The sequence below is a fragment of the Syngnathus floridae genome, chromosome 2 (genome assembly GCF_059516105.1).
Source record: "Syngnathus floridae isolate MCC-2025c chromosome 2, RoL_Sflo_1.0, whole genome shotgun sequence".
NCBI lineage: Eukaryota > Metazoa > Chordata > Actinopteri > Syngnathiformes > Syngnathidae > Syngnathus > Syngnathus floridae.
This window is the reverse complement of record NC_142414.1, coordinates 12019710-12035727: the sequence shown is the minus strand read 5'-3', so window position 1 is coordinate 12035727 and position 16018 is coordinate 12019710. Positions and strand designations below refer to the sequence as shown.

The 16018-nt window shown below is 42.8% G+C and overlaps 3 protein-coding genes across 4 annotated transcripts in view; 1 reads left to right on the top strand and 2 right to left on the bottom strand.

The window, feature by feature from the left end:
- Nucleotides 1-1705: 1705 nt before the first annotated feature.
- LOC148401777 (YTH domain-containing family protein 1-like) lies at nt 1706-8664 on the bottom strand. The gene is made up of 6 exons (XM_088368506.1): nt 8164-8664; nt 6301-6325; nt 5410-5489; nt 3724-5343; nt 2983-3027; nt 1706-2890 (listed from the first exon to the last, which is right to left on the bottom strand). The coding sequence occupies exons 1-6, from the start codon at nt 8188-8190 to the stop codon at nt 2864-2866; spliced, it is 1824 nt and encodes a 607-aa protein (XP_088224632.1). The 5' UTR covers nt 8191-8664; the 3' UTR covers nt 1706-2863.
- A 1016-nt stretch (nt 8665-9680) lies between these two features.
- Nucleotides 9681-13069, top strand: birc7 (baculoviral IAP repeat containing 7). Its single transcript, XM_088368950.1, has 7 exons — nt 9681-10339; nt 11679-11778; nt 11886-11967; nt 12093-12138; nt 12223-12432; nt 12589-12654; nt 12731-13069. The coding sequence occupies exons 1-7, from the start codon at nt 9799-9801 to the stop codon at nt 12937-12939; spliced, it is 1254 nt and encodes a 417-aa protein (XP_088225076.1). The 5' UTR covers nt 9681-9798; the 3' UTR covers nt 12940-13069.
- A 127-nt stretch (nt 13070-13196) lies between these two features.
- The window catches only part of nkain4 (sodium/potassium transporting ATPase interacting 4), a 30418-nt gene continuing 27596 nt past the window's right edge, over nt 13197-16018 (bottom strand). For both annotated transcript variants that reach the window (XM_088368952.1, XM_088368951.1), the window contains one exon: nt 13197-15357. In XM_088368952.1, coding sequence (XP_088225078.1) covers nt 15344-15357 — 14 coding nt within the window. In that variant the 3' untranslated portion in view covers nt 13197-15343. The remainder of the gene's footprint in view (nt 15358-16018) is intronic.

The window sequence follows — 16018 nt, the reverse complement described above, 5'->3', positions numbered from 1 at the left end:
CAACGGGGAGAATCGTAAGCAATAAAATAGGATCACGTAATTCAGATAGAAAGAAAAAACGATCCAGCAACTACTCTTTGTGTGAGAAACGCCAGAATATGACTTGTGATAGACGAAAACTCTTTTTTTTTTAGTCATCTTGATCAAACTATTTTGGATGTTTTTGGACCGTTTTAGGATTTGCAGTAGCAACGCAAAAGGAAGTACAGAAACTGGTTAGTCGAGGTTAAGGCTTGACACAGAACACAAGAGCTCTAGAGCAAAGCATTTCTGAATGGACAGTTTATTAAGGCTTGATTTCTTCTACCAAGAAAAGAAAAAAAACAAGACACATTTGTTGAACAATATTTCTATTACTACTGTGGTCTAGAAGAGAATTTTCATTTTATATTTGTCATTCATCTCTGATACATCCGTTCATGGCTAATCCCGCTCTTCTGCCATTCCCCGTTGATGTGCAAGTCAATCCTACATCAACACAAGCATCTACTGACCTCGGTGATTGACCCCCTCCCAATAGATTAAAACAAAAGCAACATCTCTCACCTTTCACACTACTCGAATGGAGACAAGCAAAGCTGTGAAGGCTATTCATTATGCAGCTCGGTCAAGCAACCTGACGACAGGATAGAGGTGTGGGAGGGATGCTGCCAAGAGGTCAGTTCCCATGGAAACCAGACTTGACAGATACAATTATGTTGCAGAGTCACTAGTCAAGTCCACGCACGCACACACACACACACACACACACAAACGATTATAAAGTGGCGAAGTTTTCCATCATCTCCATCAAACCGAGGGTAAAATCTAACAACTGTGCGGATGGCAAGCGTGTCTAATTTAAAGGATAATTCAAGGCAAGTATTTTCTCTATGATCCATGTGTCCTGACTATAGTCTAAACACGGTATACTGAACAATATTGCATCTGTGAAACAAGAATGGATAATCCATCTGTATTCATCTATCACCTGCATTTTGTCAATTGTTTGCCATACAACAGGGAATTTTCCCCAAAGACAAAAAATAATGTGAAAACAACCCAGAGAAATGATTGTATTCAAGTATGACTGGCTTAGCAATTGGCAACGTAAGATGGCCGCCGGTAGCGTCACTCCTTCTGACAGAAGGTAAACAGCATTATTACATCCTTGCTTTGGGCTCGCATTGCAAACGTCACATGAGCAAATCCAGAAAATTGGTGAGCCGTGACATTCACAACACGACCCTGAGAGCACTTGGACAAAATGGCAGCGTCGTGAGATGAATAACTTCAACTGCTTAATTCATATTCCACAAACGCAATATTGACCAGAATCCTGTGTTTAGACTAGTGGGGGTACACCAAACATATTATTACAAAGCAAATATTTGAGTTCCACCTTAAGGTGCAATTGCATTTGGAGCTGCTATTGAATATGCATGGAGTTTGAGTTAAACATCACAGACCAAATGAGAAGTCTGGAATTCACTTCAGGTGTAGATGGCTCACAGCCTCGAGCAACCGTTGCACATTTATCATCACCAGCCTACTGAATGGCACACTGGCCATATGCCAGTTTCACATACATGAACACATTTTTGAAGATGGGGCATTTAGGTTTTGTCATCAGAATAGGTACACGTGTCATGTGTACAAGCAGACAATGATTTCAGGGTCCTAACCCCCCCCCCCCCCCCCCCAAAAAAAGAAAGACACAAACCACTTTGCATTCTTTTTTTTTCTTACTAAATAGTAAATCAGTTACAGTTATTATTAGGTTATACATTTTTAGGCTTTCTCCATGAATATATATATAGGCTTCTACGTTAAAGCTTAGCATGACCGTCAACATGAGAATTGGCAAACTCGGGGGGTGGTTGGATAGGGAAGTGGCCAAAAATGCATGAGGATTAAGACAGAATGGTGACAAACAGCGTAAGCCCTCCCCCCTGACTTCTTGGAGCAAAACACAAAGCAACATCACAACATCAATTTGATTGTAAAAATGGAAAAGGGCGCAGCATGAGAAACACCGGCACCCTTGGAGACAAACATCCAAAGAACAGAGATGTGAACGATGTGGAGCGTACATTTTGATGTTTTCTTGTTTGTTTGTTAAAAGATAGGTCAATGGTTCTGTTTTTTCCCCCCCCCAGAATCCTCCTCTGAAATGTCTTGTGTGATACCACACGATCCCTGATTTCTACAGCAGTGTCACTGTGTTCGCAGTTCAATTAGTGGGGAGGGAGGGGGGGGGGGGGGAATAACAACACTAAGGCTTCAGAAAACAATCATCAAAGTTGTCAGTAGTATGCCCCCCAAAAATAGAGATTTTGTCAATGTGCATGAAAAACAAATCACTGAAGTTTCATTATCGCACAGTTTCAAATTGCCTTTAGGATGCTCCAACACTGTTGGCACAGTTAGACCTCTAAAACTTGGCAATTCTGCCCCCACGTGGACAAATAGGGTTAAGACATGGCCATTCCTGATTGTACGGAAATATAAAGTGGCTGGCAGATTTATTCTGGAGGATACAGTCAAACCCTGATGCAGCTGAGGAGATCAGACGAGAGGAGATAGTGGGAACAGGAAACAACTCAACCAGTCTGGCAAGATGTTAAGAAAATATTTGGAAGATTTTTTAACAAAAAGTGAATTTAAAGTGGCATAATACACAAAATCAACTCAATCCCTGCACAAGTGTTGCCTGTGGAGTAGAGGGAAGATGGGGGGAAAAAGAACGACAAATTCTTTGATGGCAGAAAATTCCCAGACTTGAAAATGAAAACATGAAGGGTCCATTTGCATTTCGTATTCTTCTCTCTCTTAAATCAATCGTGTCCTAGTGTAACTTGATCAAGCCAAAAATAAACGTCCTCTATTGTTTATTCCTGTTTTGGCGCTCCTGTTTGGGCAAAGATGACAACAAAAACACAAAATGCTGTTAGTTTCAAGGTACAAGTTAATGACACTAACAGTAGAGAGAAAATGCCTGACCTGATCCAAGCGAGAGCGGCTCTGAATTTGAGCAGGTTCAAACGTCTATGAAGGGGGGAGGGAAAAAAAAAAGAAGAAAATGAGCAGAAACGGGAACCAAAATGTTTGTTTCATTCCAAAACAACCGCAGGCAAACATGACTAAGTAGATCAATCACTTTTGGGCCTTGACATATGAGCAACCTCAGATATAAGCTGTGAATCAATTCATTTCCTGTTAACTACTGTGTGATTTTATAAAGTAGAAATTTATAGAGTGCTATTTTTCTCGTGAAACACGTTTGACAGAAACAAATTGGTTGTTTTTGGCTTTGCATTCCGTTCATGGGGATTTTTTTGTGTTGTGGCTAATGATTTTCTTGCTGATAAATATTGTGTTGGTGTGTTGCTGCCCACTTTTTTTCCACACTGAAATATGGTTTCCCATGAAAAAAAAAAGGCGCAGGCTTAATAAGATCGTCTAACAAGGTGGTTGTGTTTACTGCATTTTGTTACCGTTTGTTCACTAAAGCGATTCAAGCGTGCACCAGCAATTGTGTCCATCCTCTCTCAAGTTCAAGTCAGTTATTTAGTGAGTTTCCAAACCATAGCGATGAAAATGATTCGCTGAATAAGTAATAGTTTCCAAACCATTGAGATGAAAATTATTTGATGAATTACTCATGCTTTTAAACAGCCAGTCATTGTTTCAAACACAAACGTACATCCCAAAAATGTTGGATTCTGAGGTATGTGCACCCACCTTGCGCACCTCCTCCTCTTCTTCCTGTCTCTTCTCATAGTGTGAAAAGTCATCAAAGATGGAGGTGGTGTGTTTGTAGGTGGTGATGATCTTAAGCACCTGCTTGGCCTTCTCCAGAGGAACCTCCTGCGTGTCGCGGGAGTTGGTCACCGGCTTGTTGTCGTTGTTCTCCAGGCGAATGTGACGCAACTGGCTATTAGGCACGTCCTTCACAAACAACCAGTCCACATCAAACTTGCCCTTCCACTTGTCCTGCGCCCAAACGCCGGCGCTGGTGCCGTAGTCCACGGGCGAACGCATCTCGGCCACGCCGCAAAAATGGCCGCTGCCATTGACGCTGAAGAGCAGGTACACGGGGCCTTTGCCGTTCATGGTGCGAAAGGCTGAGTCCAGTCGCTTATTGCCGTGCTCTGTGCTGCACCAAATGGAGTACTTGATGGAGCGATGGATATCGTCCTCAGAGTAGCTCTTGATGATGAACACGCGTCCGTTCTTCAGGTTCCATTCAAAGTCCTTGGGATTATAACTGTGGGAGGCACGGAGCTTCTCTAGCACTGGGTGGGACTCGCTGCCAGGTCCTTGGCTGGTGTAAATTGGGGGGCTGCAGTTTGCGTTACCGAGCATACCCATCATCACGCTACCGTCGTGGCCGGGACCTCCCTGCCCGTAGGCTTGGTTGCGGTTGCGCGGGGCTACCCAACGGGTTTGGGTCTGCGGTGGCTGGGTGTGGTTTTGGTAGGGCTGGGGGGGTGGCGGGTGGTGCTGGTGGTGAGGCGGTTGGTGCTGTAAGGCCATGGGCTGCATCTGAGGCTGCACCAGAGACTGAGGATGGGGAGGCTGCATGGGGGCCTGATGGGAAATGGCGTGAGGAACACCGTGCTGCTGCAGCGTGGCCACTTTGGTCACAGGTCCCTTTTCCCAAGTGCCAATGTTCATATTGTGTTTAATGGGCGGCGGGGGAAGAGCCACCCCTGGGTTGGCCAGCCCCGGTTTCAGCTTAGCTTTCAGCTGCTGCGGCTTGGCAGGTTTGCTGGCGATGGCTGCCCAGGAGGCGGGTTTGGGCGGGGGCATTCCAATGGGCGTGGCACCATTCCCCGCGGCTGCCACTGCAGCGCCGCCAATCACCGAGCCCACAGCCTTGACCGCGGACGCCTGGTTGGTGACGTCCGCGCCAATCTTCAAACCCACCATGCCCTGCTCTAGGCTGTTCATACCAGGTGCTTTGTTGAGCGTGTCGCTGTGAAAACCCGTCTGACCGTCAGGCACAATCGTACCTCCGAGAGAGCTGGGCGGGTAGCTGTAGCTGCCGCCGTAGGCTGAGCTTTGAGTCTGCTGGCCCTGAGAGCCGCTTGTCCCCCAAGCGGAGAAGGCGGGGTTTTCGGGGAAAAAATTAAACCTGTGAGGGTAAATGCTGCTTCCCAGGCCACCCGGCTGGCCGAAGACCGTGTCCGGCATGAAATGATGGTCGCCATTGCTCAAGGGTCCGTAGGGGGTAAGGTATGGAATTGGGGGATCGCCGCCTGTGGACCAAGGAGCCTCACTGAGTGGGTACGGAAAGCCGATGGAAGGAGCGTAGTAACTGGACAGGTAAGGATCGGTGATGGACTGGTAGCTGTTGTTCTTGATGCGCGACAGAAGCAATGTTAGAACATAATATTACGGGAGATTTGTTTGAGTGTGATTTACCTGAGTTGATTGACCAGTGAGGTATGGCTCAAAGTCATTGTCATGGACAGTCTCCTTCGGATGCAGTGAACCATTTTGCACTGAGACAAAACAATGTTGTTAATACATGTGGAGATAAAGCAGCCAAGACCCACAGATTTGCATCCTTTAAAATAAATATTTTGGATTTTACAGGATTTTCACACATTTTCTCAGTTTTCACAGATAGTGAATGTTTATCGGCATTTTTGGAAGAAATTTTCTAAGTACACCAAAATCTCGAGTTTACGCTGACTTTTGGGTCCAAAATTTGGGAATTGTGTTCACCCTGAAAGAAAGGCATGTTTTTAGGCAGCTGAAGGAGTCCTTTGTTACATTAATTTAGGTCAGGCACGTTTGTAGGCAGCCGATGGGTTCCGTTTGCCGTTCGTCTCCCACACACTTCAAAGTCTGTTAACATTTTATTAAAAGAGAAGTAATACGCAGATGACAATATCAGACAGATTGAGTAAGTCATTTTGATGCTATGTGAATTGGACGGAAGAGAGAATAAAGCAGACACTTATTCTACCACTGTGTCCGGCCACACTCTTTGACTTGTGACTGTGTGGATGACGTTCTTCCGCAAACTTCCCCCTTTCCGAATCATTAACCATCCTAGCTATCCGTAACAGTGTAATAATGCAGTCATAAAGATCAAATAGCCTGACTTCTTATTCTTATCTTCAAATTAGTCACGGAAATTTGGCGAATCACTAGCTCTAAGGTTTATGCACTAGTCATTTAGCTTCGTACAGTCCTTATATCATCCATTTAAAATACTACTTGGCCTGCACACATTAATGTTGGATACTGTTTGCTTTCCAATCAATGCACAGGTATCGGTTCTAAGACACTACATGCAGAACTCACCTTTAGAAGCTTGTCCCTTTGATCGCTGGAGTCATATCAGAAGAAACGGTGGGGGGGTGGGGGGGCAGACAGACAAAGTAGAAACGTTATCTTTACAATCATCCAAGATTGTACTTTTTAACCATTACCAATAACTATCCAGTTAGTGACAGGCAGAACAAGAAAAAAGTTCTTCTGCTTGAGGGAATATGCACCCTGTGCCTGTTGCCTTCTAAACATCCACAACTGCCAGATGGGCTCTGATTTCATAATCCGTCGATTCATGAGTAGATTCACACATGATCATAAGAATTTCATCATGGATATAGAATTGTTTGCAACGTTTTCCTTTGATGGTGTGCCGAGTGATTTTTGTTATGTACCTTGGCTTAATAAAGGCCGGGACACACTGAACTATGCTCCGATAATAAGACATTGACACCACCAACACGTTACGAGTAGAATTGTCAACCTAATGGTGGAGATACTTTAAGGCAGTGGTATCAAACTTGTGGCCCCAGGGTCATTTGCAGCCCACAGAATGATATTTTGTGGGCTCTACTTATTTGCCATGTCGTTACTCTGCGCATCTTTTTAATCACGTATGGGCTACCACACAGAGGTCAAGATCATTAAGGCTTTTGATGAAACGTAATTCTGAAGTGACAGCGAGTGGAAGTTAACGATATCCTGGCACCCAATCATTGTCGTAAAGACTTTTCACTGAAGAGAAAAGGTTCTTGATGAGAACAGCTAATTTCAAGAAAAACAGATGGGATGGTCTTATTTCTGTTGAATGTACAGAGAAATTTGGGGTGCTCAAGAAATTAGGCCTAACTACTAAACTAGACATGCCAAAGAGTATGCAAAGCATCATGGGTGAGTACCGATACGGTGCAGATGCCAGCTTTATTTTAAAGTATCAGAACTCGTGACAGCAACCGATATCAGTATTGGGTGATCTCTTCGGACGTTTTACAATCAGGAAGTAGAAATACGGCGGTCTTTCTTTAAAATCACATGCCACTGATTTTCTGCATGGGTTGGACTTTTTAAGTATCATTAGTACCAGTTGTATTGATACTTGATATTGTATCGGTGACTACTGAAAACTGAGTACTTTCTTGCATAGTTGTGATTTTAATATTGAACAAAATAATCGTGATTATGATTTTATCCACAATCGAGTAGCCTAACGTTTTGCTCTACTTAATGATGTTGTATTTTTCAAATCTTGTTAAAAGAAAGATCTAGGAATCAGTCTTTGATGGATATATTTTCTCTAGTAATATTTCAACTTTATTCGTGTGAATGTTTGCATTTAGTTTTATACAGTATCACAATTTCATACATATTTTTTTTCTCATAATTTTATGACTTCGTGTAGAAGCTCGTTTAAAGTTTTCGATTCATTCTTTTGTTTTACTTTCATCATTACAACTGCTGTCTCGTTTTAGATCAATACGTGGGCCTGCTCCGCGCCTCTATTTTAATTTTGGCTATTCTATAGATACTGGTAAGGGGGGGCAAATTTGTTTTTTGGGGTACGACTTGGTGTCAAAAAGTTTGAGTGGCACTGTGCTTCATCGTGACTGATACGCTGCGATTTAGCAACGTTCTGCTGGTTAGCTTTAGCGTTCATGGAAGTCGCTGGTCTTCCCGTTGGTGGAATACAGATAGTAGTGTGTCGGCTAGGACATGTATATTCTTGCATGTATCATTCAGCGACACTATTTGCGTGAACGCTTCCGACTTGCTTGTGATGTCTATCGCTTCCCGGGAGCAGGCAGCAGCAATGGCCCCCACTGTAGCCCCGTCGCTCGCTAAGTAGCAGGCGGCTAGCTCGCCAGCTCTCCACAGGCGAGGCGATTTGGCGTGTCCTACCTGAGGGTCAATGCTTGTGGCAGACATAATTCATGAAGCAAGTCCCTGGATTCAATCAGAGCCCGGCCCGCTGACTGGATTTCAAGCTCCGGATGTGGAAAAACGAGTTGGCAGCTGCCAGGCTGTAGTTGCTACTTCTGCTGCCCTGTTAGCTGTGTGGCTAGCAGTGCCGCGCTAGTAGCTCAGCTGTGGTGCTCTTTTCCGCTGTGCGCTTCTCCTCAACTTGCACGTTTCCCCCAGCAGGACAAAAAGTCCTTTAGGGAGTTTTTAAGTTCCGGCGACGAGTCAAAAAGGGATCTCCTGCCGCGACAATGTCTTTCCTCGTCGCTTTTTTACTTAGACGATTTTATCCCCGGGAGCGAGAGAGAGACCCCTTGTGCAACGTTAAAGCCCAGCACGGTACAAGACTTCCCCAATGGCTGCTCCACTCCATCCGGGCTTCGAAACCTTCGAGCAGCCGACAAGGCTGCACTTCCCCTCGTCCGCACTGGGGGCGAAAGTTTTCCTAGTCAAGTTGACATATACCCCGTTCATCGCGGGGTTACGCACCGCACCCCCCCCCCCCCCCCCCCCAATAAGTGAAATGCGCAATATAAAAGTAGCTTTTTGAAATATATCATCACATAATTTTTCAAAATACTTAAAAAACACAAACACATTTTAAACACATCTACAGTAATGAAAGAGAGCAAGAGCAATAAATAATGCAAAAAAATATTGGAGTGGGGGTTTGGAATATTTGTATCCAGATGAAGGTGAGCATGGTGTTGGAATTGCCCAGTTGGGATATTGTAAAATAGATTAAATTGTTTGTTGTAATCAAAAGAGAATGAGTTGGTCTATTATTTTAATTATTCTATTATTTTTCTATTATTTTATTATAATTACCACTATCTAATAACTCATCTTAATTAAATCGCTCAACCACGATTAATTGAAATGTGTGCGTTAACAATTATTTTACTACATCGCAATAAATCAATCACCAATTATTTAATGAGATGAATGAATCACAGCAACTGAAAAGTGTTAGTCACAGCAGTCACACATAGTCACCAGCAGGGAGCACTAATGATCCTTGGACAATCTATAATCACTGCCCTTATATATTTAATTTGTATTCAACTTTTTATGACTGCATATTCCTATACTGTTTTTAACTATATAATATTTAATGTGATTTGTTGTCTCCCACCCCCATAAAATGGATTTTTTTTTCGAGAAATGTCATTTTTCTTGTATTATAACTTTAAGAATAAAACTACTATCTTGTTTTTGCTAAACATTTTGGCCTATTATGCTCCTGTGTTTTAATATTGGTAATTACAGAGCCATGTATTTTTTGGTGGGGTGGTGTCAAAAGCTTAAGAGCCACTGCCCGATGGGATGTCAAGTGTACTATCTTTTCTGAAATGTTTGGCATTATTTGCCTTGGAGGCGGAGCAACATGGCATGTTTCGCCAGTCATTCAGTGAGGGGCCAATGAGAAAACATTCCATCATTGGGTGTGTGTTTTTTTCTTCTTCCAGAATGTAGGTTCCCATAGTCCACCTTGCAGGCCCCCACAAACATCAAATTTCAACGGCTGTGTTCCACTTGCTTTGAGTGTGCACTTCACTATGGACCACAGAAGGGATGCGGGCCACACCAGAAACACGGACAAGAATTCCCTCCGGCTCCACGATGACAGATGACAGAAGCACTATGCTGTGCATCCTCGAGGAGCCTCAAATGCGGCGAGAAGGCGAGAGGCTTCGAACATTTCACAGCTGGCCACCAGACGCTCCCGTCACATGCGGGGACCTGGCCAAGGCGGGATTTTTCTTCTTAGGTCCGGGAGATAAAGTCCAGTGTTTCTGTTGCGGCGGCGTTCTGAGATGCTGGGTGCAAGGGGACAGCCCGGCTGCCGAGCACAAGCGGCATTTCCCCATGTGCAGCTTCATTCTGGGCCACGCCGTGGGAAACATTCCGCTGCTGAGCGGATCGCCAGACTCTGTGGACGGACAGCTGCTGAGTCAACTCCAAAGGATGACCATGGACGACCAGGGCACGGCGGGACAAGCCGTCTACCCCGAGATGGAGGCGGAGGATTCCCGGCTCACGACGTTCCACAACTGGCCCACAGAGGCCTCAGTCCAGCCAGATGTTCTCGCCAGAGCTGGATTTTTCTACACAGGTGCTCATTGTCCATCATCTCTTTACCTACTACATTCTACTCCAAGCAACATTTCCATATCCATATTATGGTTGAGGTATTTAGCTTTGACCTAGTTGGTGCTAGAGTGACCTTTCATTGTGAGAGTTGATAATTGTCCTGCTGAGTCATTATGCTATGAAGAGAACATCCTGGACTCAGCTGGGGCTACTAAAGCAACAGGGACGCTCTGCTACATTTTTTTAAAGAGATTAGCACTCAGACCTACACCAAGACAAATCAATTCTAATTTGCACCGGCGACATATCAGGGGTCATAGGGGGTCACCAACTGTAGAGTCTCCAGCTGAAGGACGCTCAGAATCTTTTACTGATGCTTCAGAAAGTCTTCATTCCAGTTTAACCATACTATGAATATGATTGAACGTATTCATGTAATCATCCTTCTACCGTCGGTGAAAGTTTGCGAGTGTATGCTAAGGTAGCAAACACGCCAGAGTTCATTCAACATCATAAGCGGCCACAAAGCTGTCCACCAGTTTGAATGGTCACAAAATAATTTTTCTTACTACCAAGATAGTTAATGCAAAGGTTGTCCCTCAATGTTCACAGCATCATAAATTGTTGTGATCCTACCTATAACGTGGATTATTGTCTACATCATGGGATTTACCTAAATTTAATTTACCAAATAGATTGCTACTGCAGAGCAATGAGCACTATTGCCAGGAGGAAAGAGTGAAAAAAAAAAAGACTCAACCCAACTATCATTAATGATAGAGAATGTTGAAAGTTTGGTGCAAGTGCAATGTGCTGATTGCAAAGCACAACTGGCTTAGGTCAACAAGGGTCATGCACGGCTATGATAAAGTAAACAACATGGCGACATGCATGAAGCCTCGTCTGTCTTTTAGCGGTTGGCAAACAACTGCAAATAGATTACACAACGTCCTAATTTTTCCCTTCTTAAAAATGTAAATACAAATTTAAAACTCAACTGCCAGGAACTTCTCTGTAAAAAAAATTCCTCGTGTTCCTCCCAGACGAACTGGTAAAACTCTCTTAGGTCCATAGCGCCACCTTATGGACATATCCCATCAATGCAGTCTACTTAAGCAAACCTGTTAATGATAATAAACACACTAGACAGGCGGGGTCGTGTTTACGTCACAGAAAATCCATTTTCGTCAGTGCCAGTCTGTCATTTTTTAAAGACTGAACAATCCAATTGAACATAGTCCCTGCTATTTCGAGATTCTATTCCATAACTTGCATTTTTTTTTATATATGAATAGTTTTGGTCTTAAATGCACACTCGTCGAATTGTGTTTAGTTGCTCAAATCCCCCCACTTGCTGTCAGGTCATGGCGACAACGTCAAGTGCTTCTACTGTGACGGGGGTCTAAGGAACTGGGAGCCAGGAGACGACCCTTGGCAGGAACACGCTAAGTGGTTTCCACGGTAACGACACAGGCAATATGACGTCATCTGGATGCTTGATCTACATAATACGAAAACATTTGTGTATTCACAGCAAGTAAAAAGGGACTGTTGTGTCTTTTTTTCAGTTGTGAATTTTTAATCCAGTCAAGAGGACAGGAATATATTAGCAACATCCAGGATGCTCATTTCCATTTGGGCGACACTGTTGTGAGGCTCTTTAACTTCCTATTTAGATTACTGTGCTTATTATCATCATTATTAATCACTTGGCACCACGACTGAATGGTGATTAGCAGTCAATTATTCAATTTGAAACCTATTCAACTCTCCAGGGTGGCTCACAGACATCCACAGGCAGAGAAATTGGCTCCAGAAATGGTATGAAATGTAATATTTTTTAACCTGACTGTACCTCAAAATTGAAACAAATTTTGTTGAATTTTGTTTTCCGTCACCTCCCAGATGTGGTTGGCGGCCTGACAGGGTCGTCAGTGATGCTCTCGCCGGTGGTGCAGACGGTGCTCCAAATGGGATTTGACGCCAGCCTGGTGGAGAGTCTGGTCCAGACCAAGTACCTTTTGACAGGCCAACAGTACTCGCACGTGTCGAACCTGGTCAGTGATGTGCTGCAAGCTGAGGAAGAGGACAGGCAGAGAAGGCCACAGAGCCGAGGTAATGTCTGGGAGATGAAAATAGTGATTCCCGGCCACTGGGCCCATGAACATTGGGGTCTTGTTATTATATTATTTCATTCAATTGGTCCAAAAAGTATTATTTGCAGTATTGAATTTAGAATTTAAATACATATTTCTGACTTTATATTATCAGAACCTGACCAGAGGCAAAGATCTGATGCTACGGACAGGAGGACGCTATCACCACTGAGAGACAAAGGTCACAAAAGTCTTCCATGTGACTCAATCACGCTTTTTTTTTTTTCTTAACTAACTTTCTTACATAATGTATCCAGTCTCAGGGGTGAGGGAACCCAGTCCTGAAGAGCTCCTGCGGCAGTTGCAGGAAGAGCGGACTTGCAAGGTCTGCATGGACAAACTGGTGTCCATCGTGTTTATCCCGTGCGGTCATCTGGTGGTGTGTGGCGACTGCGCGGCCAGCTTGCGACACTGCCCCATCTGCAGAGCCGTAATCAGAGGCAGCGTCCGGGCTTTCATGTCCTGAGAAAACAAAATCCAGCATCTGCCTGACAAATTGTGCATTTCCTCTTGTGGGTTGCTGCTTTTGTCAGCAGTTACTACATTAACGAAAAACTGAAATCTACAATAAACATTTGAGGCTGCTCAGAATTGCAGATTGAGTTGAAATTTTTCGTGATAGGAAGCTGGGGTCAACAGCAGAGAGCAGTACAGGACAAAATGAGTGCCCAATTGCAAAGAAAAAAAATGCTTCAAGATCTACTTTAAATGACACACCACTACTGAAAGAGAATCATTTGTTTTAATATTATTTACATGAACACAAAGAATATAGTATATGGAAAAGGGACAGGGCGCATTAGGTTTGGTGACAAATTGAAAGAGAAAATAGAAAACAATATCTATATAAATATTAACAAGGTTATCTCTTCAGTACATGGAACAGTTTAAGAAGTTATATGACAACAAGAGTAAGATGGAAGATTTACCAACAATTTTTTTTAATACTGATTATGTCACAAAGAGTCGCATGCGCACACGCACACACACATTACAGTATTGATTCTTAACCAGAGTGCGATGGCAAACTGTCCCATTTGACCTCATTTGTCTTCAAATGATTTATCAATTACAAACATACATTTGCCAGCAACATACAGTGGAAAATCATCTGTCATCATTATTTCGGTATTTTGACTTTTTCTAACATGTTTCGTGGAGTGCCAATATTTTACTAATGTAAATAGCTAAAAAAAAAAAAAGGGAAATACAGTGTGTGTAACTGCACATAAATAAAGACATATTTGCATTTGCATCACACTCAATGCAGTTCATTGTATGCTCAAAAAGCAGCACTGGGCTGGGTTATTTTGTGAACACCCGGCAGTGAGAATATTACAGCAATCTGATAAGAGCTATTTTCAGCTTCCTAGAAACAACACAAAGGTCTGTGAATAGAACAAAAACAAGGAAAACGTCTTTGTTTGCAACTCTTTTCGATCCCGAAGCCACCAAATTAGAACGCAAAAACATTTCAAGAGGTCCAGAGAAACAAAACTTTGAATGATAAAAGCAAGTGGACATAAACAGCTGAATAAAACATTTCTTGTGCTATTTCATCTGACTTCAAAACAAAACAGAACAATTTAATGCTGGACTTGGAGTGGGGAAGAAAAAAGCAAATCCTTCTGCTCTTGCGCATAACCACAGTAACCACGAGAGGGCAGTAAGGCAACAGTGGATTTGCCTCTCACTAAGTGACTTGAAGCACATTGGCTATGGGCAGATAAGTGCTTTTCAAGTATGAAATACCTTTATAGAAACATTACAAGAAAATAAATCAGATAATATGTAGCCGGTTGACGAGTTCCATTGTTATTTTTATAGACACATATTGTCCGGTCCATGAATACTAGGACATGGACACAATTGTCACCTTTTTGGCTGCTCTGAAATCCACCACAGTGGATTTGAAATGAAATAAACAATATGTGCTTTAACTGCAGACTTGAATTTGAGGATGTTTATATATGCAAATTTCAGCAGCCAGGTGTCCCATTAGTTTTGGTCCCTTAGATTGTTGGAGGCACATATACGAACTACTCTCATTCTTACGCCGTTAACTCGTCCCAATATTGATGCACCTGACTGCACTTCAGTTCCTAATGTTTATTGAAATCGACCTCATAATAGATTGAAATTGTGTTACAATCTCACATTCAGCTACCAGCGCTTTTTCCAAACACAAACACTTGATACTTCACTGATGGCGACTTGTCTTTGGGTGAAAATAATCAGAAACGTAAGACTTCACAAATCAAATATCTAAAATGTGCATGCCATGACTTTTGCATTCTTCATATCTCACATTAAACTTAATTCATTTTCCTGCCATCATTGCTTAATTCACATTGTCTATTTTTGATGTGTGACCCTGCAGATCAGCTTCCTTTTCTGGTACAGTACGTTTGTACCAAAGACCCTGGCCTGAGGTAAACAGGCAGGGCACAATGGTGTGTTCATTCCACTGTGATTCAGCCCTTCCGGCCAGAATGTGAACCGAAGCAGCAGTGGACATGCAAAATGACTTCAGCTCTAAAACACAGTGCCACACATCGGGAATGCTGAGCCGTTAGAAACTCAGAACAACTTAGGTGATGTTCTTTACAGTTGATTGGAAAGCCACAGCACCTCTGCACAGATACCAAAAAAAAAAAAAAATTCCCCAACGTTGCTTGAAAAGAGACATTTGACACTAATAAAGAAGAAGACAATCAAACAGAGGTGTTTTTTTTTTTTCATGCAGCCCACCAGTGAGTGCCATGTACTTAAAAACAGTAAAGTGAGAGCAGGAGGGAAAAGTCCGGCACAATGTCCCGTAATTGTGGCAAGTTGACAAACAATGTCAGCATCAAGAGATGATTGATCTTCTATTTACGTAGACCTGCAGAGAAAACATGGAAACAAGTTGAAAAGGTAAGAACAACACACGCGAATACCTGAGTGACAGAAATGTACTCTGAAGTAATCATCGACAAATTAGGCAACGAGGTCCTCGGATAAAGGAAAACAAGTTCTCGCTTTTCAGAACACAAAGCAAGGAAACCAATAAAAGCCCCGAATCCCAAGACAATGTCCAAGATAGGCGTTAGCACCAGAAAGAAAACAACAAAGCGGAACGGGTGAATTGTAGATTAGCAGCCTTGGCAGCTGGAACGAGCTCATTTTCTTTGTACTCATTAAACTGTGTTCATATATTCTTTTTCAATCTGAAAATAAAGTGAAGACCCCATCTGCAAACATTTCGCTTGCTCAGGACAGTTACTCAGTTAATTCAAAAGAACTCCATGAAAAAAGAACACATTTATAAATAGAACCAAAGTAACACTTTGGGATTATTTTGAAAGGGATGAACACTGAAAATATATAAATGTCTCCCGTTTGTCAAGTATGTTGTGGTGTGCAAAGGCTTCAGACGTAAGCTGAAATGTTGCCAAGATTTCCTGTGTTTCCGCAGCTTATGCTCTTGGAATATGCTACTAAAAGTAAGAAGGATTAGAAATAGTCTGGTGAACAAAAAGGAGGATTAACTTTTCAACATAATT

Bases quoted from the DNA above. Each gene is read 5' to 3' on its own strand.
- LOC148401777 (XM_088368506.1), bottom strand. From the start codon at position 8,190: ATGTCTGCCACAAGCATTGACCCTCAG. The intron at 6,326-8,163 runs GTAGGACACGCC...ATATGACTCCAG, and splicing joins CCACAAGCATTGACCCTCAG to CGATCAAAGGGACAAGCTTC. The intron at 5,344-5,409 runs GTAAATCACACT...TCGCGCATCAAG, and splicing joins TCACTGGTCAATCAACTCAG to AACAACAGCTACCAGTCCAT.
- birc7 (XM_088368950.1), top strand. From the start codon at position 9,799: ATGCGGGCCACACCAGAAACACGGACAAGAATTCCCTCCGGCTCCACG. The intron at 10,340-11,678 runs GTGCTCATTGTC...ACTTGCTGTCAG, and splicing joins AGCTGGATTTTTCTACACAG to GTCATGGCGACAACGTCAAG. The intron at 12,139-12,222 runs GTATGAAATGTA...GTCACCTCCCAG, and splicing joins AGAAATTGGCTCCAGAAATG to ATGTGGTTGGCGGCCTGACA.